Source organism: Brachypodium distachyon, chromosome 4, assembly GCF_000005505.3.
Source record: "Brachypodium distachyon strain Bd21 chromosome 4, Brachypodium_distachyon_v3.0, whole genome shotgun sequence".
NCBI classification, from domain to species: domain Eukaryota; kingdom Viridiplantae; phylum Streptophyta; class Magnoliopsida; order Poales; family Poaceae; genus Brachypodium; species Brachypodium distachyon.
Window position 1 is genome coordinate 17,528,935 of NC_016134.3, and position 13,422 is coordinate 17,542,356.

At 46.6% G+C, this 13,422-nt stretch overlaps 1 protein-coding gene and 1 pseudogene across 1 annotated transcript; both read right to left on the reverse strand.

The window, feature by feature from the left end:
* Positions 1–1,385: 1,385 nt before the first annotated feature.
* Positions 1,386–3,157, reverse strand: LOC100832484 (probable glycosyltransferase 6). Its single transcript, XM_003575938.4, has one exon. It carries the CDS (start codon positions 3,031–3,033, stop codon positions 1,567–1,569), a length of 1,467 nt encoding a protein of 488 aa, XP_003575986.3. The 5' UTR covers positions 3,034–3,157; the 3' UTR covers positions 1,386–1,566.
* Positions 3,158–7,379: 4,222 nt separating this feature from the next.
* Positions 7,380–13,010, reverse strand: LOC100832797 (annotated as a pseudogene).
* Between the last annotated feature and the right edge of the window lie 412 nt (positions 13,011–13,422).

The following is a 13,422-nucleotide window of genomic DNA, read 5'->3' on the forward strand; positions in this document are numbered from 1 at the left end:
CGCCTTGCCCAAAACGAAACAAAACTGGTGGTGTTCTGAAATTGGGCGTCACCTCATCTTTAGCAGGAACTTCAACGCAAAAGGGTCCAAACTTCAACCCTCATCACTTGGTCTTTTTATTCCAGAGCCCAGAATGACACATTTTGCATGAAAGAAAAACCTATCATGTGTAGCCACTTAGTATCCACTCACATCCACTAATCAAAATGAAATAGTATGATATTTAATGAAATGGCAATGATATATCTATGAAATGACATTTTAACGGAATTATCACATTAACATTGAAATTTCATTGGATATTTAACTGAAACTTCATTGATATATATTATTTCATTAAAAAATTCAGCATAATTTTTATTTTACTAAAATATCATTAGTATTTACATTAATAAATGTGTGAGCGGATGCCATGTGACGTTGCATAGTAAGTTGCTCAAGGCCGCTTCCGTCTTTTCAGAGCATCTCGAGTTTTTGGGGTTGTGTTTTTTTTTCTGTATCCATTACTCGCAAAATTCCAAAAAGTGATGATCATTTTTTTTTCAGTTGATGTTCGGAGTATTTTTCTCCTAGAATTTTGTGTCTCTCCGAAACATCATTCATAAAAATATTAAATAAAATCATAAATTAGAAGAAATAAGTGGGGCAGTTTGATGTCCGACTTTTTGTTGCCCACCCGAATTTGGTGCTAACTCTGTGTTTGGTATTTAGGTGGATTATTTTCCAACAAAAAATGACTTATTTGCTGTTTGCCTTACTAATTTTAGTATATATTTTTCACAATAAATTGTAAATAAGGTCGGCACACTTTTCTAACCACGAACAAAGGCTTTGTTTGGTATTGCGATGATTCTTGTAATCTCTTTTACCCCTCCCAATTTACCTATTTTATTATTCGGTTAACCAATTTAATTTTTATATTTATTTTTGTGTCAAATTATTTAGATTAGCATAAAATAAGTCGGTACAACATACTCCAGCAAGATTGACTAATTGGGACCCGCATTGCCCAGCCACCGTAGGCAAAGATGAGATCCGGGATCAGAGATGTGTGCTAGTCGTGATATCGTGAGTCCTGACGAAAGTTGACTACGCTAACCTTAAATACACCGGCGGTTTGATTCAAATCAATTTTCACATTAAGTAACAATATATCTTGGTCAAGATCTGCCAGATTGCTCTCATTGAGTAATTACTTGATACTATATTTCTTTCGAGGTGTAATTTATTTGTCTGAAGTTTAAATTGATCGGCAAGAACTAATCAGAGCTATGGGTCCTAACTCAAGATGCTCCTGCTTAAGCTAATCTAACTGAAATTTGAATTGTCATCACCTAGGCCGCCTAGTTAAGAAGAAGTAAAAAACAACAACTCCAAACAAGATGAACAGCAGGACGAAATCCGTCATCAAGCCGAAATCGTGAAATGATGCGAACAAAGGTTCAAGTATGTATTAGTACTATTACCACGTCCAAAGAAAGTGAAATTGGAGCAACATCGATCGATCTTTGGATCTACTACCACTGAATAATGGTTTCACGCCGTTGGAGCACAGGTACTAGCTATCTAGGCGCGCGCCGGAGAGCGCGGGTATCCGAACGGCAGCGGCTGGACGACGTCGCTGAGCGGCCCCGCGTGCCGGAACCCGTAGGCGCGGAGCACCTGGTCGTCGGCGAAGTTGAGCGCGCGGCGGACCCCTTCGGCGCAGCTCCCGTTGGGGAAGATGACGTTGGGCGTGCCGCCGCAGGGCTGGCACCCGGCGAAGTGCGTGATGAAGGGCCGGCGCCAGCCCGTCTGCCCGCCGCCGGCCGGCCCAGGGACGGCCCGGCCCACCACGGCGTTCCTCGCCGCCGCGTACAGCGCGTGCTCCGCCTCCGCGTGCCTCCGCCGCAGGAGCGCGGACGTCCCGGGCCTGGCGGCGCGCCGCTCCGCCGCCAGGTACCTCACCGCGACGCCGTCGAGCCGGTCCACGATCTCCGCCCAGTAGCCCTGGAAGAAGTAGTCGTGGTCGAGGTACGTCTTGCGGCCCCATTTCCTCCGGTTCTTCATCAGCAGGTACACGAGCGCCGACTGGTCGTCGGAGTCGTTGGAGGATTTCCACTTGAGATTGTCCATGAGGATTTTCCCCCATTCGTCGTAATCCGGGGAAGTCGGGCTCATGGCGGCCCAGGCGTCCATGAAGTCCAGCGACCACTGGCAGTTGCGGATGAGGAAGACGCCGGCGTTGAGCCCGACCCAGGACTTCTCGCCGTAGACTTCGCGGTCCCAGCCGTAGAAGACGAGGTTGTGGTTCTTGTATTTGGGGAGCGGGAGGGAGAAGTCCATGTCGGTGAAGACGGCGTCGGCGTCGACCCACCAGACCCACTCGGCCTCCGGGTGGGCCAGCATTGTGGCCCGCACCACGGGGATCTTGGCCCAGTAGGCCAGCATCTCCGGGTGGAGCAGCGCCGTGTTGTAGAGGAGCTGGATGCCGTGGAGGCGGCAGTAGTCGACCTTGTTCTTAAGGAAGCGGAGCAGCGCGTGGTCGCCGCCGGCGCCCTTGCAGGGGTGGGACTGCGAGCCCGACAGCATCACCACGCGCTCCTGGCCGCCGCCATTGTTGAGGCCGTGGATGCGCAGCCACTCCGCGCGCTTCGCGTCCCAGCCGGTGAGGCGCCGCCCGCCGCCCACGGCGTAGGAGAGCTCCGGGTCGTCGTAGAACGTGCGCCGCCGGTCCGCCGCCAGGACGCCGTCGTCGTCGTCGCCGCCGGCGCCGGCGAGGGGGGAGGAGGACGGGACCGAGGGGAAGGCGGGGAAGGAGACGATGCTGGGGACGGGGGAGGGCGAGAGGAAGGACGCGGTGCAGAGGAGCACGAGCACCGCCGCGGCGGCGCCGGCCGCGAAGACGAGCGCGTCGTGGAAGCGCCCCGCGAGCGCGGCCCTCGCCGCGGCGGCCCCCTTGCCGCCTCCGGTCCCCGAGAGGCAGAAGGGCGCGGACTCCGAAGCCATCCCTTTCTCTCCCGGCATGCTGCTCCCCTGCAGAGCCGCGCGCATCGGCCCGCGGTTTTATATTGGTACTACTGCTAAAGCTCGAAAGCAAAAGGAAGAAGAGGGGTCCGGGAAGAAAAGCCTCGTATTGGAACGCCGCGGCTCAGCAATGCCCTATACTGCTATACAAACTAGTACTGCAAGTTTGTTACAGCACGATTTTGTACAGATAGAGTCAATTGTTTTTTTTCTCTAAAACGTATACATGGAGTCAACTGATTTGTGGGCAATGGTAATTTTTAATTTTTTTGGTGCGAGGGCCATGGTAAATCTTGCTTGACTCTCAACTGCTTCACCCTTGGATCGTAAGGATATTGTACAAAAAAAAAAAGAGGTCGTACGCCTCGCGGCGGCTTTCTTGACGGGAAACTGGGAAGTGGCCGAGTGTGACTGACCGGGGCTGAAGAGAGATGGAGAATTGGAGACGCTGAAAACCGGGGGCTTCGGCCGAGGCGAGATGCGGCAGCAGCGCCAAGGAAAGCGGAGGCGGCGTGGGGCGACCCGCTGGGCGCGCCGGTCCTGTGGGTGTGTGTCGGCCGCGGGCGAGCTTGGGCAGCCTCACGTGGAGCCTGGTCGGCGCGGGTCCAGAACGGGTTTGGGTTTAGTCTTGTGCTCGGCTAACATGGATGGCGATGGGTACCTGAAACCCGATTACCTGACGGGGTTTAGACCCGATTAACATGTGGGTCTCAAGAAAAATCAGACCCACGGGTCTGTAATTGGGAAATTTTCGGACCCGTCGGATTTGACGGGTCCGGGTCTAGTAGTGGCTTGCTTGGACCCAGAAACCAAAAACCCGGTTCAGAATATGGGCCTCACATGTCAATGCATTGAGTTGATAAAAATCCGGCCCAACTCAATACAAAAGCACGGTCCAATTAAAAACCCTAACACTATTTACTCCCGTCCTGATCCAGTTTGCAATCCAGAGGCCTCCCGCGCCCCCCTTTTCTCATCTCTCCCGTGCCCCCCGTCCCAACTCCTCCCGCCCTTTGCCGTGGCGCCGCCGGCCCGAGAACCGCCGGCGGTCGGCTCCTGCCCTCTCGTGCGTCTCCTCAGTCCCCACTTCTCCCGCCCTCTGTCCTTCCCCAAGTCCCCAACTCCCCATCCACCTCCGGCCAGCCATGGACACCATGGATGAATGATAATGCATGTGTAATGTCTGTGCCGCTTCTATTAGCACTTGATGCTTGCAGCTTGTTCTTTTCGGTTATTTCTGTTCATCTCCTGATGGTTGTTAATCTCGTCTGGTTTGAGGATTTGAGCCTTGGAGCACGTTTGCATCGCTGAACTGCTTGTTGCCGAACTGTTCATCCGGGTCGGGTATACCTGCGGGTCCCAGAGACCCGTATCGGGGCCGGGTCTGGGGAAAAATTTAGACCCGGTGCTGGGTTTGGGTCCGGTGGCCGGGTCCAGGTCCGGTATGGCCGGACCCGGCCCCAAACCTGTCGGGTGCCATTCGGATCCGTGAGTTGTCGACCATGTAATAAAACACGTCAAATATGGTGTCCGGCCTGCCAGTTTTTTCGGCCGTATGGGGGGTGGTGGGTGGGCGCCGGATAGAAGTTGTTTTTAAGGCCCAGCCGGCACCCGCCCCGCCAATTTAAATTTTACAAATATTACAAATTGAAACAAGCATATTATTTAATAAGTTTTGAATCGCAATTCAAACAAATTCAATCAAACAAATAAGAAGAACTAGACGTTTCCTCGGAGCTTCCACAAATGCTCGACCAGATCATCTTGAAGTTGCTGATGAGTACCAGCGTCTTGAATTTCTTGGCGCATGGCGAGGAAAGTAGCAAAGGCGGCCGACACCTGATGATTAACATTGGCTAGAGGACCCATCCGTTCATACTGTTCACTGACATACACCGGATATATTTTTCAGAGTTTTAGAAAAAATATTTTTCATTATTCATTTCAGGATAAACCAATGTTACTTTCTCAAAACTGGCCACCAATAGGTGATTTTCAAATTATGTTTTCATGTAATATACTTAACATGTTCTAAAAATCAGATCATTGTGCCTGATGGTGGCGACGGGGGAGGGAGGGATTGTAGACCGATTTGGCTAGGGTGGAGGGAGGGAGAGGGATCGTGGTCTGGAACTCTGGATGGCTTGGACGGAGGTGGAACAGGATGGATGGAGGGAGATCGCACGGCTATAATTTGTCAACATGAAGCGATGAACGGCCATATATTTTGCTTTTTTTTGGGATTTTCTGGCTTTTCTATTTTTTTGTGGTTGCTCCGTCATATACTTTTAGTATATAATAAGATAAGATGAAAAGAGATCATTGTACGATGTATCATATCTACTATTCATAGTCAAAACATGCAAAGATATCAAACTAATCAGATTAAATAACATCCAAGAAGTGATCGGCCATTGACAATACCTTCTTTGAGATTTTGCATGGCTTACTTGCAAATCAAGGAAAATAGGAACCCATTAGTTTCTGTACATAAGGGATCTCATCGATCATGTCATAACCCCATTAAGCTGCAACTAAAACAAATCCATATCAAAACGGGGAAGAGATTGCAGTCAAGCGATTATGCCTCTGTCGCAACCACGCTCCACTTTGTCTAGCTAGCATGCTGAAAAAGACAAACCTAGAGTCGCAGAGTACCTGCTGATGGAGGAGGTGTCCACAGATCCACGCACAAAACAGAACGGAGATAAGCACGGTTAAAATTTTAAGACGAAAAGAGATCATTGTATGATGCATAATATCTACTATTCATTGAAAATGATTGACTTTCAGTGATTCTTGTGATCAATGACCCTTTGAAAAATCGGTCTAGTTTGTGTGGCATTATTGAAGATATCAAACCGATCAAGGCCTTCGATCGAATTGACAATGAAGTTGTTCATGGGTTAGCTAGTTGGGGTCGTAGTGTGTTGTGTGGTGGTGTTTTGCAAGACTCTGTGCCGTCCTGCGTGATGTGCCAGGTCATGCGAGATTGTAATCCGAATATTATTTCTTAATACACAATCCACTTTCAAAAAAACATGCAAAGATATCAAACTAATCAGATTAAATAACATCCAAGATGTGATCGGCCATCGCCAATACCTTTTTTGAGATTTTGCATGACTTACTCTGCTGATCAAGGAAAATAGGAACCCATTAGGACATGTACAATGGTTGATAAGACTGTCTTATCTTAGACATTCCACGTCAATTAGAAAAGACAACAAAACATGTTGTACAATGGGTTATCTCTTAGTGTTTTATCTTAAAATTAATATTTAGATAAATAAAATTAACTAAATAAATGTTAAGAAAAGATGAAATCTAGTACAATAGTAAATTTGTCTTATCTTTGCCTCATCATTCTTATGAAGAGATTATCTCTTAATTAAGAGAAGGCTTGTGCTTTTTCTTCGTTTCTCTCTTTTTCACAGATTTTATCCTACGTGTCATCGCTAAGAGAAAGCCGACCATGTCAAAACCCCCATTAAGCTGCAACTAAATTAACCAAACAAATCGGGGAAGAGAATGCAGTCAAGCGATCATGCCTCTGACGCAACCACGCTCCACTTTGTATAGCTAGCATGCTGAAAAAGACAAACCTAGAGTTGCAGAGTACCTGCTGATGGAGGAGGTGTCCACAGATCCAAGCACAAAACAGAACGGAGATAAGCACGGCATGCAGCAGCCGGCCGGTGGGGCAAGACAGCGAGCTCGAGGAAGGAGTCAGCTGTGCACAACCAATCTCAAGGAGCCATGGTTCAGCCGTTGCTGCATCATCACGCAAGGGGAGCGCTAGGCGCCAAGGACGAGGGAAGCCGGAGATGTACTGTGTGCTCCGAAGGATTGAAGAGAGGAGAACAGAAGAGGAGATTGGAGGACGGACTCGGGGATCGAATAGCGCAATCGGGGCTGCGAGGAGACGGCAAGAAAGGAACAGAGATCCCCAGTTAGATTATTGAATCTATCGGTCCTAATTTAATGAGGCATCAGATCAATTGCCATTTTTTTTGTTTTTTTTTGGATTTGCTAGATCCTCTATTTTTTTTTTATTTCTCCGTCATGTACTTTTATTATATATAATAGATTCATTTGCTAATTTGTCTAAAATTTACACAATGTATGAGGGCCATAATTACTCAAGTTATGTGAATTATTTCTGCATTTGCTAGTGTGTTGTTCTACTACAACAATGTTGCCCGAAATAGGTTATCATTTCTCCCTCCGTCCCATGTTAAGCGACTTTTTATCACATGTATCTAGACGTATTTTAATATATAAATACGTTCATATTTAGATAAATTTGAGTCACTTAATAACGGAAAGAGTGAGCACTATGTTTTATTTGTGTGAACTATATCCATTGAGAGTGCGTGGGTGAGAATGTTAAGTTCGTACAGGACACAAGTGATTATGTGGTTCTCTGTCCTTATTTTATTCAGCATTTAGGGAACGCGTGGCTGAAGCCTACGCCATGGTAACTAAACAAGCAAGGATATTATTCGACATCGTGCGCTTCATCTGTGTTGTCGCTGGTAAGAAGTCCTGGCATGTCGGTGGCCGTAAGAATCGGCGGATGTGCATAGGGGCCCTGGAGCCAACCGGACGCGATGCGTTCGTAGGCCGTCTCCGTGAGGTGGACGCCGTCCCAGTTCAACGCGGCAGCAGGGTTCTCGCAAGCGCTGGCAGTGGGAAACCCACACGCCGCCGTCACGTCGTAGTTGTACGGTCCACCGGCGCCGCAGCACTCACGGAGGCGTGAGGAGGCATTGAACCCTGCAACATTCGATCGTCCGTGCAAGGGTTGGAACTTGGAAGTCCATTTCAATAGTATATATGATGAGATCGAGTTGCGAGGAGAGATGAACGGTTACCGTATATCTTGGGTTCCCTAAGGAACGCCATGACTGGCTTATAGTAGTCGGCATAGATGACCTTTGCCTTAGGGTACTTGCCGTGAGTACCGCCGCGTTGTGGTAGGCCGCAAGCGTGTTGTGGGCCTTGAGGCACCCGGTCCCCATATCGTATTTCGCCTCATCCTGCCTTGCATACAGTGTGAGGATGATGGGCAGGCAGCCCCCGGGCGGTGTTCCCGGCACTACCACGTACCTGTCTCCCTCCTCCAGCAGTGCCTGTACACAGCTCGCTGGGCGTCAACATACATGCTGGCCTTGTTAAGCTAGCAAAAGAGTCTATTTAACAAGCGGTTATTTTTTTATTCAATATTCAGATTTTTGGAACATTTTTTCCGACAAAGATGGAACAGTTTTTGCTAAGAGGTAATAGTTTTGTATGCAGAAAGAATATATTTCCAATGAAGATTTGCTTGTATAATTCAGATGAAACATTTTTTATGAATAAGAAACATTTTTTATAACTAATATTTATGAACATGAAACACTTTTTTTAAGAAGAATATTGGTCTTAAAGATGGAACATTTCTTCATCTAATGCCTAGAGATGTACTAATTTTATTTTTACCATGAAGGAAATAATTTTTTTCTAACCAGAAATCTGGATATTGGCAAAAAAAATAATTACTTCCTCCATCGCATGATATGAGGCGCGCACGCATCACTAGATTTTCAATTTGATTAATTAAATATGCATGTTACTTAACAAAAGTACATCATTAGATTCGTTATTGAAAAAACTTTCTAATGATATGATTTTTTAATTATTTAATTTATATTTAATTAGCTAAATTAATGATCTAGAGACGCGTGCGTGCCTCTTATTATGGAACGGAGGGAGTACCAGTATTATGTAGCATATCCATTAAGCTAAATTTGCTACATAATAACCTATCATTTTTCGTTTGCCAATGACCAGATTTTTGTTGGTAAAGAAGATGTTCCAAATAGTACGCAAGTTGTTCCAAAACGTGACGTACGACGGTACCTCGACGCCAACTGAGATGGCTCGTACGACGTCTGGTATGTACGACATGGCCTGCAACACGGTTTTCCCTGCGGCCATGATGAAGGTGTAGTTCCCTCCAAACTCCCCCATGAAGAAGAGCGACCTCCGGAAGCAGTCTTTGCACCCTGCATGCATCAACAGTAGTGCACATAAGTACAGCTGATCGCTCTCTCGATCGCTACTCCGTACGTACGAACCTCGCTTCGTTGAGCACAGGGTCGGCTTGAGCTTCTGGAACCACTCGAGCTGCACGTCCAAGGAGCTGTTGAACGGCGGGACGGCGATCTTCTCCTTGAGGAAGAAGGCCTGATCGAGCGCCGTGGCGCCGACGACCGCGAAGTTTGCTCCACCGGTGAAGTTACGCCCTTCGCCAAGAAACGGGCGGAGGAGAGGGAGCCCATACTTCTCGGCTGCGTCCATCAACAACACATATCGGTTGGCGTCCATGGTGGGCGTTAATTATATTCCAAGAACGTTGGAGGCAATATATATAATACCGACGAAGTCGACGATGAGGCGGCCGTTGGAGGCTCGGCCGGTGGGTTGGCCGAAGAAGGTCTCGCCGTAGGGAAGGTTGCTGAAAGGCACGACCGGAAGGATCCCTCCGGCCAACTCAACGAAGTTGCCCGTGTCGGAGTAGGAGTCACTGAAACTGAAGATGGATTCGATCAAGGGACACCCCGGGCTCGCCTTCGCGCAGTGTGCGCAGCCGAGCAGGAGGAGGACGAAGGCTACACATCTTTGTGAGGGATCGCTACGGGAAAAACTTTCTTTGCCGAAGGTCTTTGCCGGCGGCTTTTTCTCGGGCCTCTGACAAAGAAGGATTTGCCGGTGGCAAAATAAAAAGGCCGCCGGCAAAGAAAAAGCCTCCGGCAAAAAAAAAAAACCCCCGGCAAAGAAGGAGGTTCCGAGCCTCCGGCAACGCCCGTTTTCCTCGTAGTGGATCCATGGTTAGGTTTGAATGAACTGTGATGCTATACGTTCCACCTTGTGGTCTATATATACTTCTCGAAACTAGCTTGGCTTGTGCTATGCAGACCATCGGAGCAACTTGGTGACATGAGCTTTCTTACGGGCTTACGGCTACCGTGATGTCATACTTATGACCTATGCATGCTTGAGAATCGTATCGTATGCCACCTACTACCCAAGATTATTCGCTACTAGGACAATGCCAACTTATTGCACACGTGTCACCACTTTTTTTTTTCTTTCGAAAAGGGGAATATCCCCGGCCTCTGCATCAAGTGATGCATACAACCAATTTTATTGCAAAGTTTTAACGAGTCATACAATTGAGTGATCGAAGATCGTGGATACAAAGATAAGCCAGCGAAATAAATCAAACATAGTGAGTCTATGCATTAAGTCATCTAGTAGACCGCCAGCCAGCCCAGCTGAAGAATATCCCGTGAGATCGTCTTCAGCCGGGTGCATCCATAGCCAAAAGTTTCCGTTGGTGCACAGGCGCTGGTGGTGCACAGGGAGCGGGAATGCCCATAGCCAAATCCAGTGCGTAGCTTTGTAGATAATCTGCAAAAAAATGTGGAGCTCCTGATCGATTATTAATAACATCATTTCTGCAGTTCCAAATAGCCCAACAGAAAACGAAACTCCCATCCGAATATGAGCATTGAATTTTTTTTATCCACACCATTAAGCCAGTTCCCAAATACTCCCTCTAGATTCATGTAATATTTCAACAACAATTTGGGATTGGAGGGAGTAAATTGTTAATCGTTGTTGGTGAAGGTAAATTGAAGGTAATGGAAATAATGCGCCAAATAGTGCGAGCAAAAGGGAAGGTAAGAAAAAGGTGTTGTATACTCTCATTAGCATCGCAAAAACAACATTTTAAACTCCCTTCCCAATGCCGATTTGCCAGATTATCTTTAGTTAATAGAACTTGGCGATCTTGAAACGACATAAAAATCTTGATTTTTGATGGAATTTTAAGCTTCCAGAGGTATTTCCCATGAAATACAGTGTGTGCTTCCATAAAATCATCGTACATAGACTTTACAAAAAGACTCTCGAGGAAGTACGACTCCAAACAAAGCCATCATCATGTGAAAAGTTAACCAACATCATGCCGCTGAACCAAATGTAACCATCTTATCCAATTGGCCCCAACCAGGTTCTACCTAAATCGTATATTCGAGGGAACGGTCCCTAAGACTGTGGCAACAGAAACATTTTTGTGCTGCGCAATCCAGAACAAGGATGGATATTGATAAGCAAGCGGCCCATCGCCTAGCCAAGTATCTTCCAAGAAACAAATTCCGGTCCCATCCTCGAGGGTAAACATACGCCGGCTAAAAAAAATCTTCCTTCACTCTCACAAGAACCTTCCAGAATTGAGAGTCCGTCTGTTTAGCGAGTGTCTGGGAGAGGGTGCCATTTTGAAGATATTTATTCCGTAATAGCTCTTGCCACATGCCCTCTTCATTAAGGAGTTTAAATAGCCATTTACTGAGAAGGCATTTGTTTTAATTTCAAGAAGCTCAATGCCCAGCCCGTCTAGGTCTTTCGGACGACAGGTAATGTTCCATTTGGTCAACCTATACTTGCGCTTATGCTCGTCAGATTGTTGTAGAAATCCAATCTCTTGCGTACCCCGACAGGTATCTCAAGAAAGGATAACATAAACATGGGCATACAAGTGAGCACCGGATTAATAAGTGAGTAAGTCCATCGCCGTAGGAAAGAAGCTTACCCTTCCAACACCCTAGTTTTTTCTCAAAACAATCATCCACCGACTTCTATTCTTTGTTAAGCAAAGTGCGGTGATGAATTGGAATCCCTAGATAATGAAAAGGTATGGATCCCGACTCACAACCGAAGAGATGCTTGTACTGGTGCTCATCATCTTTACCTTTACCAAAGCAAAAAATCTCGCTTTTATGAAAATTGATTTTAGGACCAGACAATTGTTCAAAAATGCATAATATTAGTTTCGTGTTGACGGCTTTCTCTAAGTCTTGTTCTATAAAAATAATCGTATCATCAGCGTATTGAAGTATGGAGACTCCTCCCTCGACTAAATGAGGAACTAGTCCACCAACTTAGCCATCTTCTTTGGCACGAGCAATTAGGATGGCCAGCATATCCGCCACACTATTAAAAAGGACAGGCGACAGAGGATCGCCCTGTCGCAGACCTTTACGAGCTTGGAAAAAAATGCCGAATGTCATCGTTGACTTTAACCCCAGCACTTCCCCCTTGAACAAATTGGGAAATCCAATTGCATCACATCGGATCGAAACCTTTCATATGGAGCGCTTGTTTCAGAAATGGCCACTTAACCTTATCGTAGGCCTTCTCAAAATCAATCGTAAACAAGATCCCATCCATTTTCTTCTGATGAAGTTCATGGATAGTCTCATGCAAGACAACCACTCCCTCTAAAATGTGGCGACCAACCATGAACGCCGTTTGAGAATGGCTAATCACATGATGGGAGATCCCAATGATGTGATTAGTAGCAACCTTCATAAAAAATTTGAAGGTTACATTAAAGATACAAATAAGCTTATATGGTTGAATTTGGACTAGATCTTCTTTTTTAGGGATAAGCGTAATGACACGAGAGTTGAGCTTGAACAAGGGCAACTGACCAACTTGAAGCTGAGAAAACAGTGCCATCAAGTCACGTTTTATAATATTCCAACAGAACTGATAAAACTCAGTAGGGAAACCATTTGGGCCAACAGCTTTGTTACGTTCCAATTGGAAAATAGTGTCATGAACATCCTCTTCCGTGAAAGCAGCTACCAAAATGCATGGCATTCTCAGCAAGGGAGAGTTGAGGAATGTCTGCCACCACATGAATGCGAACTTGTACAATCAAATTGGATCACGACACGGATGAATTCACACTACATTTTATTAATCAGATTTGCTTAAGCGCACTCGAGTGCGATTGAGGGATTGCCGCACTTGATGCTCTCAGCCGTTTGATCTGTACTGCGATTAGAGCTAATCTTTGTTTCCTGTTTGTGTCTTTGTTTCACATAATAAAAAGCAGATTCTCCCGTACCTGTTACTCCAGGACTATACAGAGTATTCGAAAAGGTCATTTCCGTCTTTTCACATTTTTGCATGGCTTAAAAAAAACAAATAGTTCGATCGTCACTCTTCCGTGATCCCGTTTTGCCGATTCCAGCCTGCGGCCGCCACTGCCCTCCCATCGCACGCCGCCGCCGTTGTCTCTTGCGCCACCACCGCTTCCTTCCCGGCCCGCTGCCCTCAGAGAGCGTGCCACCACCGTCTTCACAGCCCTCTGAGTACTCCAGCGAAGGAGCGAGGGGAAAGGAAAAACGATTTTACCCTTGTGTTCTTAATACTCCATCTTAATACTTTACTTATCTAAATTGGAGTATCAGAGAGTGGTAACTAATCTATGCCGTTAGATCAAGTAAAATAAATAAACGGACCAAATTAATTTCAGGTACTGTTTCGGTCTCCTGTCTGCCGTGGGATAGAAATCTC

What these genes read in the sequence shown, in the direction of transcription:
- LOC100832484 (XM_003575938.4), bottom strand. Translation starts at nt 3,033, where the DNA reads ATGCGCGCGGCTCTGCAGGGGAGCAGCATGCCGGGAGAGAAAGGGATG.